General features: G+C 32.6%; 2 protein-coding genes and 1 long non-coding RNA gene across 4 annotated transcripts; all 3 read left to right on the top strand.

The window, feature by feature from the left end:
* The first annotated feature begins 119 nt into the window (after positions 1 to 119).
* Positions 120 to 2,346, top strand: LOC107956749 (triacylglycerol lipase 2). The gene is made up of 9 exons (XM_016892289.2): positions 120 to 407; positions 479 to 595; positions 665 to 805; positions 910 to 1,020; positions 1,094 to 1,237; positions 1,338 to 1,378; positions 1,541 to 1,623; positions 1,721 to 1,816; positions 1,906 to 2,346. The coding sequence occupies exons 1-9, from the start codon at positions 222 to 224 to the stop codon at positions 2,226 to 2,228; spliced, it is 1,242 nt and encodes a 413-aa protein (XP_016747778.2). The 5' UTR covers positions 120 to 221; the 3' UTR covers positions 2,229 to 2,346.
* An 11,568-nt stretch (positions 2,347 to 13,914) lies between these two features.
* LOC121219070 (uncharacterized) lies at positions 13,915 to 15,336 on the top strand. Its single transcript, XR_005915660.1, has 2 exons — positions 13,915 to 14,422; positions 14,501 to 15,336. It is a non-coding gene; the product is annotated as an uncharacterized lncRNA (long non-coding RNA).
* A 1,430-nt stretch (positions 15,337 to 16,766) lies between these two features.
* LOC107954708 (triacylglycerol lipase 2) lies at positions 16,767 to 19,077 on the top strand. Of its 2 annotated transcripts, XM_016890346.2 has the most exons (9): positions 16,767 to 17,139; positions 17,217 to 17,333; positions 17,401 to 17,541; positions 17,631 to 17,741; positions 17,819 to 17,962; positions 18,056 to 18,096; positions 18,187 to 18,266; positions 18,370 to 18,465; positions 18,547 to 19,077. In XM_016890346.2, the coding sequence occupies exons 1-9, from the start codon at positions 16,951 to 16,953 to the stop codon at positions 18,867 to 18,869; spliced, it is 1,242 nt and encodes a 413-aa protein (XP_016745835.1). In that variant the 5' UTR covers positions 16,767 to 16,950; the 3' UTR covers positions 18,870 to 19,077. The 2 variants fall into 2 exon arrangements, with proteins under 2 accessions (XP_016745835.1, XP_016745836.1); XM_016890347.2 differs by lacking the exon at positions 17,401 to 17,541 and having other exon boundaries at positions 16,768 to 17,139.
* The last annotated feature ends 2,932 nt before the right edge of the window (positions 19,078 to 22,009 follow it).

Below are 22,009 nucleotides of genomic sequence, written 5' to 3'. Positions count from 1 at the left end.
GCATCATTTCTTACGAAGGTGATGTTTTTTTGGTAGCCTCATGCATTTGCTGCATTAGCTTAGATCACCCGTCACTTCAATTAAATCTTAGTGGACGAATAAAAGGGTCCACTAGATACGCAGTGTTTTAGAGCTCCTCATATTTCGATTTCTGATACTAAAGAATTGCTTCAGCATTTGAGTGTCTGAGTGTTGTTGAAGCAAGGCAACAACACAAAATCATGAAGCTAGTCAACACCATCATTTTAACCTATACAATCCTACTCATTCTTTCTACACCAATTTTTTTGTCTTTAAAAGCTCAAGAGAATGGAACCGGCATGGCTACAATGCCGGTCCAATCATCAGAAGGTGGTTTCTGCAAATCAATGGTGGAGACCAATGGCTATGAATGTGAAGATCACAATGTAACTGTTAGATAAATATCCTGATATTCACTGTTTTGCACAGTTTTCTAATGGAATTGTGTTTCTTTTAGGTAACTACAAAAGATGGTTACATTCTCAATGTGGTAAGAATTCCTATGGGGCGGTGCCGTGACTGTCGGACGCGAGGAAACAAGTCGCCCGTGCTGTTGCAGCACGGGGTGTTTGTGGTTGGTCTATTCAGTCACTGATGCAATGAAAATTTGTATGTGAAAAATGACATTGTGTATGATATTCAGGATGGAAGATCATGGCTGCTATTACCCCCGAAACAATCTTTGGCATTCAATCTGGCCGATAATGGCTACGACGTCTGGCTTGTTAACTCACGCGGAACAGAGTACAGTGAAGGGCATACATCACTCAATTTTGATGATCCAGTTATTGATTATTTACTCCTCTCTCTCTCTCTCTACAATGCATGATGATTGTTGTTTTGTTTCCTTTTCCGAGCTTGAGGTTGATTCTGATGGGTGTTTTTTAGGCCTACTGGAATTGGTCGTTGGACGAATTGGTAGCTTATGATCTTCCTGCAACATTCCAATATGTGTATGATCAAACAGGTCAAAAGTTGCACTTTGTTGGGCATTCACTGGTGAGTTTTAGAATCTGCTGCTATTGCTTTGTTTCCCATCCCATCATCTTTGACGGTTTGATGTTGTTTGCAGGGAACTTTGATGATTATGGCTGCCATGTCAAGGGATCAGCTGGTGAACATGTTGGAATCAGTTGCATTACTCAGCCCAGTTGCTTATATGGGTCATACCACTTCCCTACTTTCAAGAGTTATTGCTGATAACTTCATTGCTGAGGTTACTTCTTTTCTTCTGTGTTATCCAAATTGAATAAAGTTTTTCTTTTTCTTTCTTTTAACACAAATGTAAGAATAGTTTTTTTTTTTCTTTTTTACAGACATTGGACTCGTTAGGCTTCTACAAATTTGATATGAGAAAGTAAGATGCAATGAACCAATAACTCCCTGAATTCAAAGATAAAACTCACATTTAGCTTTACTTAATTTCATAGCAGTCATAAGATAAATACATGCATTTCAACCCGTTTATATTACGGCTTCCTTTTAAATATCCAACACATAATTTCCGAACAATCAACAGTGTCATTATTATAGAAATTCTGAAGGTGATCTGCCGAATACCAAGTGTTGACTGCACCACCTTGTTATTCACACCATATACAGGTAAAGTGAGGTACTTGTTTTGATAAATATGAAGCAAAATTTAGTAGGAATTTGTCATATCTTCCTGAGTTGAAACTTTGGGACATCCATTTTATAGGTCAAAACTGTTGCATGAAACCTTCCATAATGGATATATTTCTAGATCATGAACCTCAGCCAGCAGCGATGAAGATCGTCATCCATATGTGTCAGCGTAAGTATCCCCAAAGCCCTTCTAGAAAGTAAGAGATTTTTTGGGGGTATGAAAAAAATGGTGTTGTGGTGTGGGTATAACTTTTACAGTGATTAGAGGAGGAAACACAACAATGTTTGATTACAATGATTCTGGTACGAACATAAAGCACTATGGGCAACCAACTCCTCCTGCCTACAACATGATCGGCATTCCAAAAGACCTACCCATCTTCCTCAGCCATGGTGGAGCCGATGCTCTTTCGGATGTGGATGATGTGAAGCTCTTGCTTGATAGTCTACAAGGTCATGATCCAGACAAAATTGTTGTTCAGTTCATAGAACGTTTTGCGCATGCAGATTATTTAATGTCAGGAAATGCTAAAGAACATGTATACGATCCTTTTATTGCCTTCCTCAGTAGGCTACATTGAAATATAGGCCAAACCAATCCACAGCTTCTGATGAATTTGGGGAAGTTTTTTAACATGTAAAACATGATACAAAACTAAGAAATAAATTGACACACAGTAATGCACGAGTTTTATGAAACTTTTGTTCTTAAATTTCTTATGGAATTGCCAAGAACAGATGCATCTGCTTCTGATGGCTGTAAAAAAAAAGGACAAAAAACCTTTTTTTTTAATAATATTGCTTCCTCAAATGGGGGGTTTCCCCCAAATTATATTAACTTGGATATTGTTGGTGTTTTTAGAAGTTGAGAGAACAGAGCATTGGAAAATAGAGAGAAAACAACAAAAATACTTAGCAGATTTTAAGAAATGCTATCAAATTCTCATCATCTTCATCATTCCACATGAATTACAATATATAAGTGTAGTGGTTACAAATAATCAACAAAACCCACTAAATCACCTTGAGAAATATAAAGATAAAACTTACACATAAACTGATTAGGTAAACTAATACCTAAAAATATTAAATCAATACCAACTCTACTTGTTTTAATACATTAACCTTAACAAGTAGATTTCAAACAAAACATCAATAGCAAAATACGTGAACCCTGATCGCACTTTAACTGGGGGTTCACCAAAAACTTAACAGTTCACACTTTGATGTGCTCACAACTTGAGTTGAGCTGGCAACTTTGATGAGCTCGTGTCTTTGGGTGAGTTCGCAACTTTCAATGGGTTCACAACTTTAACTGAGCTCGCACATGTCGAGCTCGTAGACTTGTTTACGCTTGCAACTTCAAGTGAGCTCGTGGCTTTGCAGGATAAGTTTGCTATTGCATGAATGGCCACTTCGCAACTTTCCTCTTTGGTCATAATGCTGCAAACTCCAATATCATGTTTTAGCCTCTCAAACCTCAACTTTCCAAGAGATTTTGTGAGAATATCAGCAAGTTGAACATCTGAACTGCAGTGAACCAACTTCACTTCATTTGATTGCTCGACCTCTCTAACAAAGTGGCATTTTATCTTGATGTGTTTAGTCTTACCATGAAAGACAGGGTTCTTTGCAATTGTAACAACAAATTGATTGTCACAATATATCTCTATTGCTTCCACTTGCTTAAGATTTAAATTACACATCAACTTTCTTAGCCAAAGTGCTTGGCTTATAGCTGCAGTTGCTGCGATGTACTCAGCTTCAGCGGTTGATTGTGCAACAGTTTCTTGCTTCCTTGAGCTCCAACTGAATACACTCGATCCCAAAGTGAAGAAGTACCCTGAAGTGCTCTTCATATCTTTAACAGAACCAACCCAATCACTATATCTAAAACCAGTCAACTTCAGCTCCTTTTCCTTCACATATTCAACTCCATAACTTAGGGTTCCTTTGGTACACTTGAGAATTCTCTTCACAACTTTAAAATGGACCATATTACAACAATGCATAAATCTCTAAAGCAGGCTAATAGAAAACATAATATATGGCCTCGATGTTGTCAAATAAAGCAAACATCCTATAAGGCTCCTATAACTACATTCATCAACTCTTTCAAAATCACCTTGGCTTGAGAGTTTTTTACCTTGAGAAAAGGGAGTCCTTGCTGGCTTACAATTTTTCTTACAAAACTTGTTCAAGATCTTCAAGACAAAGCTCTTTTGAATGATGAAGATACCTTGATCTGACTGAAATACTTCTAGACCAAGAAAATAAGTCATGTCTCCAAATCAGACATTTCAAATTCAGCTCGCATTTGTTTCTTGAACTCAGTTAGTAGGTTTCCACTACTACCAATTACTAGCAGATCATCAACATACAAGGATACTATTAGCGAGGTCTCCTTCCCTTCTCCCTTTACATACAAAGTGGGTTTGCTTATGCTATTTTCAAATCCCAAGCTCGCTAGGTGCTTGTCAACTCTTTCATACCAAGCTCGCGGAGCTTGTTTCAAGCCATACAAAGCTTTCTTCAGCTTACATACCATATGCTCTTTGCCATCAGCTACAAATCCTTACGGCTATTCAACATAAACTTCTTCCTTAAAAATACCATTGATGAATACAAACTTTACATCAAGTTGATGTATCTTCCATCCTTTTTGAGCTGCCATAGTTAGTAACAGCCTGATGGTGTCTAGTCTAACTATTGGTGCAAAGGTTTCAGCATAGTCAACAATATGTTGTTGACTAAATCCTTTTCCAACTAATATGGCTTTGAGTCTGTTTACTAAACCATTAACATTTAATTGGTTCTATAGACCCATTTCACACCAATGACCTTCTTGCGAATTGGTCTGTTAACCAACTCCCAATGTAACACCCCTAACCCGTATCCTTCTCCAGAATAGGGTTATAGAGCATTACCGGAGTTTACAAATTAATTTTCAGACATTTTATTTCATCAAGCATTCATATTTATAACCAATCAAAATCAAAACATTTATAAGTTAACATTAACCAATTTAACTATACAAGTCATTATAACTAAAATCAAATCATCCAAAATTACTGATAGAACCAATAGATAATGTGATATATCTCCCACAAGCTTCCGATAATCATTTCAAAACATCTAATAATTATACATATTACTAATAATAATTCAATTTCAACAATAAAACACACACATATATATGATGTTCATTACCAAATAGCATTCAGTTCAATTAAAATTATACAAAATATAGTTCATACGAACTTATCAGGCTAAATTGTAGAAATACCAAAATTCAGGGACATTTTAGAAAATTTCTATTTTTCTCGAATTTCCACCCAATCTTGATCTAAATTAATATTTCATTCAATTAAGTAATTTAAATAATAAAAAAATTCATTTCATGCAATTTGGTCACTTTTTGACATTTTTACAAATTTAACCTTAAAGTTTCACATTTGTTCAATTTAGTCCCTGAACCTAAAACATGTAAATTGGCCATTTTAATGAAAATTCATGCTAGTTGAGTAATCATATATTTTCCTCCTCCTCCTCTCCATTCCACATCCTTAATATATATAACATGCTTATATGTAGTATAATCTATAATTTCACATTTATTTATATTCATTCAAAGCTGTCCACTTGAGTCATAATCACTAAATTATTTATATCTTAAGCTACAGAACTCCAAATTGAGATCCATAAATTTTCTATGAAACTAGACTCACATATATTCTTATCATAAAATTTTCAGAATTTTTGGTTTAGCAAATAAGTACAGTTTATTCTCTAAAATAATCCCTGTTCTGCTGTCTGACAGTTCTGACCCTTCTTCACTAAAATTTAATTATCTCTTCATACAGAATTCAAATGATGTTACCGTTTGTTTGTATTGAAAATAGACTCTTTAAGGATTTAAACATATAAATTTAAGACTCTAATTATTTTTCTCCAATTTTTTATGATTTTCCAAAGTCAGAACAGGGGAACACGAAATTATTCTGACCTCATCTCACTAAACCTATTATATCTCATAATTTACAATTTCATTGCTTACACCGTTTCTGCTATGAGAAACTAGACTCAATAAGCTTTAATTTCATATTTTTTTCATCCTCTAATTAAATTTATACGATTTTTGGTAGATTTTCAAAGTCAGACTACTGCTGCTGTTTCAAAACTATTTTAGTGTAAAATGTTGATTACTAAGTCTATAACACTCTTATTTTCCTTCTCTACACTATTTCTCAACACTTTCTCTTATTTTCTCTTCACTAACATATCAAGAACATATAACCTTATATAATAAAACCCTACATTAATATCAATCTCATACTTTTTCAATAATATCAAACTCAAAAATATATTGAAATCATGATGTTCTTACCTTGCTTAATTGACTTCAATCTTTAACTTGATTTTCTCTCTCCTCCAGCCCCTATTTCTTGAATCTAACTTGATATTCTAGCTCCCCATAGTCTCCTTGTCAATTTTATCTCTTGGTGGCTATGGAAATTCCTTTGATTTCTAAGTGAAAATGGTGGATTTTTGGTGAAAGGACCAAATTGTAAAGAAAACAAAGCTTTCTTTCTTCCCCTCTTCTTCTCACGTTAATGCATGCAAAAATGGGGGGAATGACTGGCCTTTCATCATTCTTTCCACACATATATATACTAAATAAATTAATAATAATAAAATAATATCATTTAAAAAATCAAATTAAAATATTAATAAACTAATATTTATTTATTTATTAATCTAAAATATCTCCAACATCATCATTATCTTCTAGATTTCTCTCTCTTCTAATTGACCATTTTGCCCCTAATGATCTTTTAAAATTCCATCCTTGAGTCACCACTTAATTTGGTAAAATTGTGATTTAGTCCCTCAAACTTCTTCACCTTTTTCAATTTGGTCCCAATCCATCCATTTTTCTTAGTTTCTAGATTATTCCACCCTTAAAATATTTACACCATTGGTCCTTCAACTTTTTCATATTTAAACTTTAACCCCTTAACTTTTGAGTATTTACTCTTGGATAACAAAACTTTTCTCACTTTTGCGATTTAATCCTTTCTTGAATTAATATGTTATAATATACTTCCCAATATTGCCATAACTCAAAATTACCCCTTTTTAGCACTTTATTTTCTTATTTTACTATATCAGAGATATTATCTCACTTTCCTTACTGTAGAAATTTTCAAGGTATTACACCCAATTCTCATTCTTCTTGATCATGGCTATCTCAGCTTTCATAGCTTCTATCCAGCCATTTTCTTTTGCTACCTCTTCATAGTTCGCAGGCTCTAGCACGACAACATTACATCTTTCATATACTTCAGATATAAGCTTGGTGCCTTTGACTAGTAAGCCATCAAAACAATCAGCATTTTGGTTTTGAACTTCACCAGTTCGCACATTCAACTCAATCTGACTTTTTTCAACCATTTTTGCTTTTATAGCTTCCCAATTTCACAAAGCTTCCTCACTAAACTTAGCATCTCTAATTTCAAACACTTTACTAGTGAAGGGATTAAAAATCCTATACATTTTCTAGCAATTGTTGTTGTTAGAGTATGCCCAAAGATCAATCATGAGATGGTTGTAATAACATACTTGATTTATCATGTTTATTAATATAAGGCGTTGCCATTATTATTTCAGTTTCTTTTCTGTGTTTATAAATAAACTGTTTTATAATAATGTCCTGAGAATAATATGATTATTCTTAAAAGGTCCTTAGTCAAGTATTAGTTTTGGCTAGGACAACAATAATGCATTAAGACTAACATGTAGTTGATTGATGATAAAGAGTTTTCATTGATATGGAATGTCAAAATCGATGCATGAATATGTGTGTTAGAGAACAACATATTGGACTGACCCGCTATGAGTATGTTTCTTAGATTATTATGTAATTGTCACAACATTACTCATAGTGATTAATATGTATATGATCCTCAGACTTGAGATCATCATAATCCCAACATCGTGAGTTGTATATCTTAATACAGTCAAATGTACACTGTAACTGGTTGTTCTATAAAGGCTGATGTTGGATAAACCACGATCTGTGTAGAGGGATATGGTTGATCTATATAGGATAAGTCCCTCCTACATAATGGGAGTAATATCTTAGGCCATTTGATTGAGTGAGACTAGAAATGCATGGCCATGCTTAAATAAACTGATATGAGATGTCATACTTATTTGTATATCATAGTCTACTTAAGATATCAAGGAACATAAAATGGACTATGCAAGTGTGACTATTCCATGACTTGTGTCCAATCCAGAGATAAAAGACTTAAGGATTATTGCATGAAAGGTTAATCATAAAAATGTTATGTCAAATCATGATTTCTTGTGACTTAGGTAGCAATGATGCATTGCTAGGTGCCACTCATTGTTTGTAACATTGGAATCGTTCTAGTATTACTGCTAATGTTACAAGAACCTACAGGGTCACACCCTATTGTTGAAATGAATGGAATAAAACATAGTTGGTATTGTGTTTGGTTGTCGCTTGAATTGAATTAATTATAGAATTAATTTAATTGGGTAATCAAATATCGAATACATTATATGTACAAGGTTGTTGTACGCATAATGAGAACATGAATTTGATTCATATATAAATTCAAATAAATATATAGTTTACCGAAATCATTATTATAATTAATGTAATTATAATTTTCGGTTTAAAAACATTGTTATATTTATTTAATTTCTAGAAACCCTAAAAATAGATATAAAATCCCATTTTTCTTTGCTTCGTGGGTCTCGTAGCCGTCAAAGCAAAGTCTTCTCCAAAACAATTTTGGGGATTCCTTCCGTTCATTGTCAACTGGATGGATTACGTAGAGGCCGGAGTCACAATAGATTGTGGCTTGGTTCGATAGTAGATCAGGTTACTCGTTGCCGAGGCTTCACTGTCTACTCAAAATAAAGATTCGGTAATTTTGAAACCTTTATTTCACCCCAATTCATTCCTCACACATGGATCCATGGTTAGGATCGCTGGATATTTTATTTTTTTGCTGCACCGTAGGGGTACCGACGTTCTAACAGTTGTAGCCAACAAAGATACCTGGTTGTGCTCTTCTTCTTGTTTGTTCCTTTTAACAATATGAATAAATGCGTAGCACAAGTAACCAAAGATCTTCAAGTGTGACACTAATGGCTTGAATCCAAACCATCCTTCAAAAGGTGTCATATCGTTCACAATTTTTGTTGGCAATCTATTGTGCAAATAAACAGAGGTGTTCGCAACTTCAGCCCACAGTTTGTTTGGTAGCTTCTTCTTAAACAACAAACTTTTTTTCATATCTATAATTTTTCTATTTTTCCTTTCATATACACCATTTTGCTAAGGAGTGTATGTGTTTGTCAACTAATGCTCAATCTCAGCATCTTCACAAAACTTTTAGAACTCTTCAGAAGTATACTCGGTCCCATTATCTGACCTGAGTATTCTTAGCTTGTAGCTAGCTTGATTCTCAACAACAAATTTAAACTTCCAGAAGACCTTAGCAACTTCAGACTTGGCCTTCGAAAAGTACATCCAACAGTATCTGTTATAATAATTAATAAACAAAATGAAGTACCTACTATTACTAAGTGAAGTAGTCTTCATCGGTCCATATACATCAGTGTGAACTAGATGTAGCTTCTCAATATCTTGTTATGCATTTTTGACTGGAAATGGAAGTCTTGCTTGCTTCCCAAATTGACATACTTCACACAATGGATTTCACTCAGCAACTTCAGACATGTTTTCAAGGAAACTATGCTTATACTACATACCAAGCAATCTATAATTGACATGCCCGAGTCTCTTGTTCCACAAGTCATTACCTTACCATCAGTTGAATTAGAGTAAGCTTTAAAGGTTGCTAAGTTCCAGTTTCGAACAAAGCTCCTATAATTCATTTTAACTTACATAAGCTCATAACCAGTTGAATCAGATACAACACATTTATTCATTTCAAAAACAACAGAATAATTATTCGCAACAAGCTAACCAAAACTGAGCAAGTTCTGATCTATATCAAGTACAAAACAAACATTAGTAATAAATTTTGTACTTGCAGGAGTGCTAACCTGAACATATCCCTTTCTCTTGGCATCAATGATCTAGCCATTTCTAACTCTGATTCTTGAACTGGAGGATCTGTCAATCTTCTTGAACATGCTTTCTGTAACAACCCGGTTTTGACCCTAATCGGAATAGTGGTTTTGGGACCACAAATCCGAGTCCTAAAAATATTTTAATATTATTTTCTATAATTTTTATGTGTGAATTTACTTGTGTGAAAATTTCATGATTTAATTTCCTCGTTTGAGTGTCCGATTAAAAAAAAGGATTAAATCGCGTAAAATAAAAATTTTGTGGTCATTTTTAAAAGGGCTGAATAGTGGATGTTCTTTTAATATGGAGGTCTTATGTGACAATTAATTCATTTAAATGCTAGTGGACGGGATTAAGTGATAGCATATAGTTTTTATATTATTAATATTAATTATAAAGGTTATAATTATGTATATTATATTATTATGTTATAATAAAAATATTATAAGCCATCATCATTTTATTTTATTTCTTCTTCATCTTTATGACCGAAACTAAACAAAAGAAAAAGAAAGAAGAACCTAGCTACATTCGGCCATTTTAAATTTTAATTAAGGTTAGTTCTTTGTTCGGTTTTGATAATTTTTACGTTTTTGATATCGTTGTTTTGTGTTCTTCAAAACCCATGCTTAAAATTTGTGAATTGATGATGATTTTGAAATGTGCCGTTGATGGATGTTTGAGTTTTATGATGTTAGTTGATGAAATATGAAATATATGTGTTAGATTAACATGTTTTGTCTTGGGATTTTTGATGAATTTGAGTATTTAGGGCTAAATTGTGAAAATAAATTTTTGAGGGACTAAAATACGAAATAAATGAAATGCATGGACTTGTATGAGTATAATGAAGTTTCGGCCTAACCATAGTATAGTCAAAATTTGAATGTTTTGTGTTTTGTGTAATTCGGACTAAATTGTGAAAAATGTAAAATGTTAGGGGAAAATTTTTAATTTTCCATTTATGTGTTTTTGGATTAAATTGAAGTTAATAATATTTAAACTAGCTCATTTTGAATATGTTTAGATCAAGAACCAAAGAAATCGGAGCTAGATCGGGGAAAAACTAAAATCGTCGACTAATTATCCGATTTCAATTTTTCACTGTCCGAGGTAAGTCTGTTAGCAAAAATTCATGTTATCAAATCAATATATATAAGTATATTTATTTTATAATAATGAGTTATAATTACAAGTATAAAATTTATATTAGTTGATGTGTGAATTTCATACATATACATGTGATGTTCGAATAGGTATGTATATAAAAGTATAAATTTTTGGATTCAATTAAAAGTTCAAATGTTATGGTTGTGTTTATATAATGTGCGAATATATATATGTGTGTAATATATATATATATGTGGATCGAACAAGCTTGCATATACATGTATGATACCTTATATGGATTTGGGAATGAAATTATGGATGTATATATATTAGATTTGAATATGTATGAGTATACAAATATAAATTCATGCTTTGATTATGAGTACGTAATTATATATGTATATGATAGACTCAAAAATATATATAAATGTATTCGGTTGAATCATTGAATTTTCAAGTTTGGAATTGGTGAATTGAATCAGGTTATAAACCTAGCAGGCTAAGTGCCGGTGATCTAAATCAGGCTATAAGCCTAGCAAGCTAAGTGCCGGTGATATGAATCAGGTTATAAACCTAGCAGGCTAAGTGCCGGTGATCTGAATCAGGCTATAAGCCTAGCAGGCTAAGTGCCGGTGATCCGAATATGATGAATTAAGTGATTCTAAGCATTTGGTATAAATATAGATATGATTTTATATGAAATGGATGAATGTATGAACATTGTTTCAAGATGTTGATGAGTATATAATTGTTCGAATCTTTGTGATTAGTGAGTATGTATATATATATCTCGGATGTCATGAAAATTGTTGGATATTTATGTGTGCATATGTAGGCATTCGGCATAGGTGGATATATATTTGTATGCATTCGGCATAGGTAGATATAAGTGTATATATGTATGCATTCGGCATAGGTGGGTATAAGTGAATATGTGCATTCGGCCTTTATAGTTTATAAGTATAAAAATTATGCTTTTGGTATATGTAATTGAACAATTATATATAAATGGATCCGATGAAGTACCAACAAGTACTCTAGAAATCTGTATATGCAGATAATGATTATGTTAGTAATTTGATTTTATGCATATAATGTATATACCTTTGTCCGTTTATGTATATTAGTTAAATATACATTCTTTTAGATTTAAACGAAATGACTTAATATAGAAATGTTTGGTTAGTAATTATATTTGATATTTGTGATTTCGATAAATTTACTTAAATAATTATGTGATTCTTTTATATGTATTTTTAGATACGCTATAGACTTACTAAGCTATAAAAGCTTACTTTGGTTATCTTTGTCTATCTATTCTTATAGATTTTGGAGACGCGTTACGAGCTCGGGGATCATCAGCATAATCTATCACACTATCGACCGTCTTTGGTATTTTATATATTTTGAACTCGAACCTATGTCATGTATAGTCTAGTTAATATGTTTAAATTTTTGGGATATGTGAATATGAGTCATGCGAAAATGGCTTATCTCTTTTTGTTTTGAATTTGGTATTAACGAATATGTTTTAATGGTCTATTTCCTATGCTTAAATTCGGTTTAGTTAAAAATGGCTTGATCATTATGTTTAAACTTAGTTTTATATATTCTAGGATGAATGTTCAATGTGATTGATTTAAATGATTCGACCATGGTATAAGTCTATTTGTATAAATGATAATTAGTATGATTGATAACTTGATTATATTTCTTGATTGGTTACATCATGAATAAATTATGAATTAGTTTGTATTAGTAAGTTTAAAACATAGTAAAAATGCTTGTAAGTTTTTATTAAACAATTCGGCTAACCTTAATTTGATCATAATGTATATTTGATCATGATCTAACCTTAATTTGAAGTGGTGTTTATGCTGTAAATTGGTTAAGGGATGAGTTTCGGTTGTGCTATGATATTGAATTGACGAATATGTATGTTTTGTATTAAAAATTGGTGTGGAAAAAAAAATGGTTGTGTTTGTTCGGTAATGCCTCGTAACCCTAATACGGCGACGTATACGGGTTAGGGGTGTTACACTTTCATCTGAAACTATATAGTTTGTGCAACCACAGCCAATCAACCAGTTTTTCTTGTCTTGGTTGTTGTCTGCGAAGCGTGAAGCAGTGAATGCAAGCTCTTTCTGAGCTTGATTTCCATTAGCAGCTTGAGTCTGGTTAGACTGCTGCTGCACTTTGTTTTTGCAAATTTTAACATCATGGCCAAATTGCTTATAGTTTTTAACACTGCACACTAGGTTTGGTCCAACAAAACTTCTCTGAATGACCCATGTTCTTACAATTTGAGAATGGTGGATTTTTTTCTTCTCATAATCTCTTTTTGGCCTTTCTTTTGTTTGATTCCATTTCTTCTTGCCCTTGTTGCTTGAAGAACACGGATTCTCCTAATTTCTTGCTTGGAAAGCACCTTGTGCATGCCGCTTTTCTTTACTTACTATTCTTTTCTCCTGTGCATATAGAGCATTTATGAGCTCTGATAGAGAAATTGTTGTCAAGTCTCTCGAGTCCTTCAAAGATGAGATTTTGGACTCATACTTCTTTGGCAATGTTGTGATGACTTTTCCAACAACCTTATGTTGTTGACAATGAGCATGATCACCAAACAGCCTTATGTTGTTGACAATGGACATGATCCTATCTGCATACTGCTTGATTGTTTAAGTTTCCTTCATTTTCATGTTTTCAAAGTCTCTCCTCAAATTCAAACGTTGTTGCAGCCTTGTCTTTTCAGTCCCCTAGAACTCCTTCTTCAACTTATCCCAAGCTTGTTTGGGTGTTTCACAAGTCATAATTCTCATGAAAATAACATCAGGCACACTATTTTGAAGGCAAGACAAAGCCTTATACTTCTTAGTAGCCTTATCGCTATGTTGTCTAATTTGAGCTATAGTTGGATTAGCTTGCAAAGGTGGTGGTTCTTAGAATTTTTGATGCTCAAAAATATTAAAATAACATTAAAAACTCAAAATTTTTGATGTGGCATATTATTATTCATTGCTTATGTGCATGAATTGATGCTTTTTTCTTGATTTCTTAGAAGCTTGGAACTACTCGTTTTTTTTTTGAAGTTAATAGGATACTGTTAAACGTTAATGATCCTTGCTATAGCTGCTTCGTAAGTGCTTGCTTGCTATATTGTTCTTTTTTATGTTCATGCACTCTTCAGCTTGATTCACTTGTAGGGTTCTTTCATTTAACCCTTCATCAGCTTAGGCTGTTTATGATTGTATTATGTTTTCAATTAAAAGGTCAGCATATCTATGTAAAGTGTTGCATAGTTGGTCAACGTCCAGCTCCAGTATTGATTCTGATGTTTATATTATATATATATTCTCACAGATGCCCATTTTTTAGACAAATAAAAACTGGTGATATGTTTTAAACTCTACTGTTTGGTATTATTGCTTTAGTTCTCTGTTTGATACACTGGAAATTCTAAAATCTGGAGAAAGATTAGCTGCTTCAGAAGTGGGACTACTTGCTACAGTTGGTGTTACTATGGTGAAGGTACTACATTGCCTACTGTTTTCATTTTAATGACTTCTCAAAAGCTTGTTCAGCTTCCTAAAACAAAATTTGTGTAAGGTTAAATTCTCTAATTAGGCTTGAAGGTTCTTCCTGAAGCACCTCCCTTCCTAAAGACGGATCAAGTTCGGCCAGAATTTTATCGTGCTACTATCAGATGGGAGGCTAATGATGGATTGGGGAGTGCAGGGTAAATTTTGAGTTATAGATTCCTTGATCATAGGTCTCCTCACTTTTTCGATTTGTTGTTCAGTTAGATCCTTCTTGGACCTAATTTATCTGCAAGTGTCATGGTTTTTGCTATTTTATTCTACTTTGTAATGCTATTATAATTGTGTTAAGAAGCAATTTGTTTCTTTCGGATTTTAGATTTGTCGCTGAGAGCACTGGTCACCAAATGAGTAGTCGGCTTCTGAGTATGAAGTCAGTTAATTCTTTGAAGTTATGTTTGGTTATAATCCGTAAAGAAACTTTCTTGCTAAATGAGGAAAAAGTATGAAGCAGGGTATTTTTATTTCGCTGCATATGAAGTGGAATTGCCTTTCTAGGGGTGGCTGTTTGTATACATGTCATATGGGGGTTAAGGATGCCATAGTGAGGTAACACTACTATGCTAGCGAGTAAGATGAGAGCCACTGGCTGACAATTTCTTATTTCCTTTGGATGCTCAACACATATGACATGCTGCAAAATTGTTTCTTGCCAATGATTTATTTTATGTTCTTATGAACAAAGTTCGACTCTGATCTTTGATGTAGTTTTATGTCATTATCATGAAATTTAGGCAGAACCTAATAACTATTTCTTTGTTTATGAGGCTACTTTGTTAGTGGCTTATTGGCAATGATCTTTTCTGGATGTGTATTATTCAACCATCTATTTATACACTTTCTGTACTTCATTTACAAAAATAGCAGTATGTTACTCATCGGTAGACACTTTAGTTCCATTCTTGTTCATCTTAAAATAGTATGCAATGTTAATGATGTGGACTGTCCACTAATTTAGTTCCATTCTTGTTCATCTTAAAACAGTATGCAATGTTAATGATGTGGACTGTCCACTAATTTGGCATATTGCTTGGTTCCTGGGACCGTTATTTAAATGATTGGAATTGAAGAATTCATTCTAACAATCTTCTTTCCATGAAATTTTTTTTTTGCGTTCTTTATCATACAGTCTCGACTTTCATTTTCATATGTATTAACCAAATCATTTTCATATGGTTATCAAATATAAGTATTGTATTAACCAAATCATTTATTGAATATAACCAAATCATTTTCATATGCTTATCAAATATAGCATGTAGTTTAATGAATTCACTTTAAATTGTAAATGCTATTGACAAATTTTTAGTATTTATATTTGGTATATAAATATTATCACTTTTTAAAACTTTAATCTAAATATATGTAATATTTTAATTCGTTAGGTTTATGTTTTTTATGTTATGTTAGTATATAATATGAGTTATATATTCAAATATATTTTAAAATAAAATAATATAAATATGTTAAAATCATTAATTAAAAATAAAAAATAATTTTTATAATAACACAATCGTGTCAATATTTAATTACAAATATTTAATTTTTATATTTAAATATTTAAATATTTAAATATAGTTTATATATTCTAATTAAATTTTATAAATAATTAATATTAATTACTTAGAAATATTTAAAATTAATATTATATATTAAAATATTAACAATAAGTTATAATAAATTATTTCTTTATATTTTTGCTAAAATATCATAGTATTAACTAATTTGAGTATTATTTAAATACATATTTGTTACTTTATAATCTCATGTCCAAAATGGACATTTTATTCTTTAAAAGCACTTTTTGACAGAATGCCAAACACTCAAATTTTTTAAAAGCACTTCTCAAAAGCATTTCTGAAAAGCATTTCTCAAAAGCAATAAAAAACTGGCCCTTAGGATCCATGATTTAGAGTTTTAAGGTTTAGAACCCAAGGTTCAAGGTTGAGGGTCCAAGTTAAAAAAATCACCAAAAAGATGTCAAATAACATGGAAAAAATATACTGAAATAGCATTAAATAATTAGTAAGGAATATATGATAATATGACGTTTCTGTTTCATACAATACTTTCCCCACACAATATTGAAATAGTTAGTCAATTCAACCAATCTAACAAATCTCACAAAAAATTAAAAGTGGATAGTTATTATGTATTATACACAATTTTTTTATATATATATTATGGATATTATTATATGCAGCTAGTTAGATTGCATTTTTAAGACAAAAAATAATAATAAAAGGGGAAATTGAACTGTGATTTGTTCACAAGCATTGGATGTGTCATTTCCTACGGAGCTGCTGTTTTATTGTTAGCCTCATGCATTTGCTGCATTGGCTTAGATCATGGGTCACTTCAATGGAATTTTGGTAGAGGAATAAAAGGGCCCACTTGATATGCTTTGCTTAGTGTTTCAGAGCTCTTCATACGAATAGATTTGTGATAATAAATAAAATCATGAAGCCACTCAACACCATTAGTTTAAATTATACAATCCTACTCATTTTTTGTGCACCAAATTTGTTTTGTCTAAAAGCTCCAGCGAATGGAACCGGAGAGGCTGCATTGGTGGCCCAATCATCAGATCGTGGAGGTACCTGCAAATCAATGGTGGAGAGTAATGGCTATGATTGTGAAGAACACTGGGTAAATGTTATTTAAATATCTTGATATTCACTGTTTTGCACAGTTTTTTAATGAATTTTTGATTCGTTTCTTTGTAGGTAATTACAAAAGATGGCTATGTTCTCAATGTGCTAAGAATTCCTTTGGGGCGGTTCGTTGGCTGTCGAAAAGCAAGAAACAGGCCGCCAGTGCTGTTGCAGCACGGGATGTTACTGGTTGGTCCATTCTGTCATTGATGCAATGAATTTGTATGTGAAAATTACTTGTGTTTATGATATTCAGGATGCAAGATCATGGATGCTATTGCCCCCAAAACGATCATTGCCATTCAATCTGGCCGATAATGGCTACGATGTCTGGCTTGTTAACTCGCGCGGAACAGAGTACAGCGAAGGGCATACATCACTGAATAATTATGATCCAGTTATTGCTAATTCCTCTCTCTATAATACATGCTGATTGCTGTTTTGTTTCCTTTCGGAGCTTGAGGTTGATTCTGATGGGTGTTTTAGGCATACTGGAATTGGTCATGGGACGAATTGGTAGCTTATGATCTTCCTGCAACATTCCAGTATGTGTATAATCAAACAGGACAAAAGCTACACTTCGTTGGGCATTCACAGGTGAGTTTTGGTTTAGAATCTGCTGCTAATGCTTCATTTCCAATCGTCTTTTACAGTTTGATGTCGTTTGTTTGCAGGGAACTTTGATGGTTATGGCTGCCATGTCAAGGGATCAACTATTGAACATGTTGAGATCAGCTGCATTACTCTGCCCAATTGCTTATCTGCGTCACACCACTTCCCTACTTTCAAGATTTATTACTGATAACTTCATTGCTGAGGTTAAACCATATCCTGCCTTCTTTCTAATTTATCCAAATTGAATAACCTTTTTTCTTTCTTAACAAATGAAAGAATCCTTTTTGTTTTTATAGGCATTGCACTCGTTAGGCCTCTATAAATTTGATTTAAATGAGTAAGACAATAAAACCTAACACTTTTTACTGTAAATTATTTTTCTATTGGATGTCTATAAAGTAGCACATCATTTCTAAACTATCAACAGTTTAATTACTATGCGAACTCTGAAGATCATCTGTCGAATACCAAGTGTTGACTGCAGCAACATGTTCACACCATATACAGGTAAGCTAACATACTTGTTTGATAAATATGAAGCAAAATTTAATTGGAATTTGTTATCTCTTGCTGAGTTGAAACTTGAAACTTTGGGACATCCATTTTATAGGGCAAAACTGCTGCATAAAACGTTCCAAAACAGAGATTTTTCTAGATCATCAACCTCAGCCAACGGCAATGAAGAACGTCATCCATATGTGTCAGAGTAAGTATCCCTAAAACCCTTTCAGAAACAAAGAGCTTTTCGTGGGGTTTAAAAATGGTACTCGGGCTATAATTTTTACAGTGGTTAGGAGAGGAACCTTAACAATGTATGATTACAATGATTGTGATGAGAATATAAAACACTATGGGCAACCAACTCCTCCTGCGTACAACATGACCTGCATTCCAAATGACCTTCCCATATTCCTCAGCTATGGTGGAGCCGATGCTCTTTCGGATGTGAATGATGTGAAGCTTTTGCTTGATTGTCTCAGACATCATGATCCAGGCAAGATTGTTGTTCAGTGCATAGAAAGTTACGCTCATGCGGATTATTTAATGGCAGAAAAGGCGAAAGAAGATGTGTATGATCCTTTGATTGCGTTCTTGAATAAGCTACCATGAAATATAGGTTAAACGGATTGATAATTTTCCCAAGTTTTTGAACACCTAAAATGTTAAGGTCGAATCTGTTGGGAAAGGCGGTGTTAATTTGGGTTCTTTTATTAAGGGTTAGGTTGCCATTTTATTAGTTTTGGGTGTACTTTTATTTCAGTTAGGTAAAAAGATTAGTTGTTTAAAAGGACGTATGGAATGATAAATTTTAAGAACCTATCAATCCCAACTCATGAACATATTAATTTAGTATTATAGAAATGATTTTCTTGTAATGGTAAAACAATGGTCAGTAAAGTGACATGCAGAAGAAGCTTGAGCAGAACAAATATTGAATCATACTTTTCAATATGTTCATGACAGTGACAATATTCCTGAAATCAAAACCCAACTGTTTGATCGAAGAAATGGATAAAATAACTCTTTCGTAGATACCCCTAACTGACAAAATCAAACCATGGTACTCTGTACCAATCTCTTTTCATTATCCTATACACCAAACCCTTGTAAACCCATATCCACAAAAATTCTGGAAATCACAAACAACTTCACTTCCTTGTCCTAAAATTATATCCAACAACTCCTCATTTTCTTTATACGCTCAACTCCATAACCAAAAAATTTAATGGGTTTAAACTTGCAAGAATAATTTTTGAAAGGTTTAATTATAAATTTCACTCTTAACATTTACATCTTTTTTTTTTAATTTCGCCTTTCTTTTTTTTTTTGTTCAATTGCACCTTAATCTTTCAATTTTTGTCAAATTTTGATGGACAAAATATTTAAATTATTTTTTGGTTCAATTTTTTTTTATAATTTTTCGTAAGTCTTAATTATATTTTTTAAAAAACCATGAAAATAATTTAAATATTTTTATAAATTTTCAAAAAATTATAAAAAATTTTAAAAAAATTAAGAATTACAAAAAATGTTATATTTTTAAAAATTAAAAATAATTGTATTTTTATAATAATTAAAAAAAACATTTTTTTGAACAATTTCATTATAAATTCTAATCATATGTGCTCTTTTTGACACAATGTTTAGAACTACCCATAGTCCATCCCCAACCCATAAATAGAAGGATAATACGCATCAGTGACTCGAACCCACGTCCTCTTGCATTGGCAACAATGCCTATGCCAATCGAGTTAAAACTCAATCGGCTTCAAAAATATGATTTTAATTAATATTCATTTACCTTTCATTTTTAACTTTATTCATTTCTTTCTTTTCCTTTCATTTTCTAAACCTAAAACCCAATAATTTCCATCATCCCTATCACGACGTCGCAAGCGTCCACTCACTCCTCATATCTTTGTTCAATTATGATTGCTAAAAGGTCAATTGTTTCATGGATAAAGAGGAAAGAACAAACCCTAGAAAACAGAAATACAACACAAATGATTGAAGCTATCAAAAACAAAGCTAGTGGTTCAATCGAGCAACGTTGAATTGCAAGACAATCGATCTTTGGAGGAAAGTTATTTGACAAAGAATAATGATACCTATGTTAATATTAAGCCGCTGTTGATGGGTTTCGTGATGAGGTCGGCGACAGCGACGGTTTATGGATGATGATCGATAGTTTAGGTGGAAGAGTATTCCTTTTCATTTCCCAAGACCGTAACATGGAATGTTTCAACTAGCTATATTGGATCTTTCTTAACTGTCAAGCTTACCTTTAATGATTTTAACTTTTTTAGAAACATGTTTGGAATTGTTGTCCATTCAAGTGTGTAGTTGCTTCATGATAGTTAAAATAAATTCCAATATATGATAGGCTTGTATTGGATAGAATGTATGAGATATTTCACTTATCCTTTGTTCATAAGGAACCTATTCGTAAAGTGCATTTTCTGTAAGTAAACTTAAGTGAATTACTTGATTTACAGCTAAGCTTTCTAGATAAAAGTTTTAGTAGAAAGTGATCCAAGTTTGTGTATTTGGATGAGGTTGCTACAAGATGAGTTTGTAGGACTTAAATCATTTATTGTATATGTTGAAGTATAGTAGGTTAGTTCTTTGGGCAATACCCCACAGACGTATGAGTAACTCAAACTGCATAACCAAGTTTTTTGTGTTAATTATTATTTTCCCGCACTTGTCACTTGATCTAGTTGCAACTTGTCCATTAATTGAACTCATGTCTACTAGCAAAAATCAACTTCCATTTCATTGACCAAACTAACATGTGAGTGTATGTTTGAATTAGCATGTTGTAGATACTTAGTTTTGGCTACTAATAGTTTTATCTTTTCCATGAGATAAATAATGTTATATTTTGGGAAACGAGATGTACCAAGAAAAGGCAGAGGGGAAGACTAGAGCAGATCTGGTAACACTAAGTGCAGTGACAAGTGGTAGTTGACGAGATGGAGAAAGGGAAATATTGTTGATGATCAGGCTTAAAAAAGAAGCAGGTTGAGAGGATTTCAGAGAGAATCTTTTGAGAGTTCAAAATGCTAAAAATGTCAAAAGTACCAAAAAGTTCTTTCACCAATTGTGAAAGACTCCTATTTATCGGGTTTCATGAAGTAGAGTTACAGAGCTAATAATTACTGAAAGTAATATAGATATTTTTCAGTTACAATTGTGTTAATGATTAAGAAGGGATAGTGAAAGGCATTGTTGGTGATGGTGAATAGTGAAGAAGAATTCACTATGTTTCTAAAAGAAGGGAAAAACACTCAATGTTACAGGAAAAGTTTAAGAGGAGAGCTCTGAACTACCTCCATATTTGTTCCACCAAGCCAAGCTCTCCGGAACATCCAAAAAGTGAAGATAACCTAAGAACTCTACCATATTCTGGTGTTACTTCCACTTCTTCTACTTTGGTGAAGCTATATCATGTGAAACATCTTTTGCGGAACATCTCTTGAAACACAAGATGATGGTTGTTCTTGGATGAGAGTTTTTCCTCAATAATGATTATTTTGACTTGTTCCAAACGTGAGTTATTCTTGACATAGTTGTTCACAATGTATAGGTTGTTCTCAATAAGAGTTGTTTCATGGTGATACTTTTCTTGACAAAGATTGTTTCAAATAATAGCTCATTTAGAAAAACACAATTGTTCTAAATATAAGTTATTCCAAACAATGGTTGTTCTAAACACAACTTTTCTGAAATGACATTATTCTAAACAA

The sequence above is a fragment of the Gossypium hirsutum genome, chromosome D07 (genome assembly GCF_007990345.1).
Source record: "Gossypium hirsutum isolate 1008001.06 chromosome D07, Gossypium_hirsutum_v2.1, whole genome shotgun sequence".
NCBI classification, from domain to species: Eukaryota; Viridiplantae; Streptophyta; class Magnoliopsida; order Malvales; family Malvaceae; genus Gossypium; species Gossypium hirsutum.
Note: the sequence above shows the minus strand (reverse complement) of the source record. Positions and strands in the feature narration are given on the sequence as shown.

Bases quoted from the DNA above. Each gene is read 5' to 3' on its own strand.
- LOC107956749 (XM_016892289.2), top strand. From the start codon at position 222: ATGAAGCTAGTCAACACCATCATTTTAACCTATACAATCCTACTCATT. The intron at 596-664 runs GTTGGTCTATTC...TATGATATTCAG, and splicing joins TGCAGCACGGGGTGTTTGTG to GATGGAAGATCATGGCTGCT. The intron at 806-909 runs GTTATTGATTAT...GGTGTTTTTTAG, and splicing joins CACTCAATTTTGATGATCCA to GCCTACTGGAATTGGTCGTT.
- LOC107954708 (XM_016890346.2), top strand. From the start codon at position 16,951: ATGAAGCCACTCAACACCATTAGTTTAAATTATACAATCCTACTCATT. The intron at 17,542-17,630 runs GTTATTGCTAAT...TGGGTGTTTTAG, and splicing joins CACTGAATAATTATGATCCA to GCATACTGGAATTGGTCATG. The intron at 17,742-17,818 runs GTGAGTTTTGGT...GTTTGTTTGCAG, and splicing joins ACTTCGTTGGGCATTCACAG to GGAACTTTGATGGTTATGGC.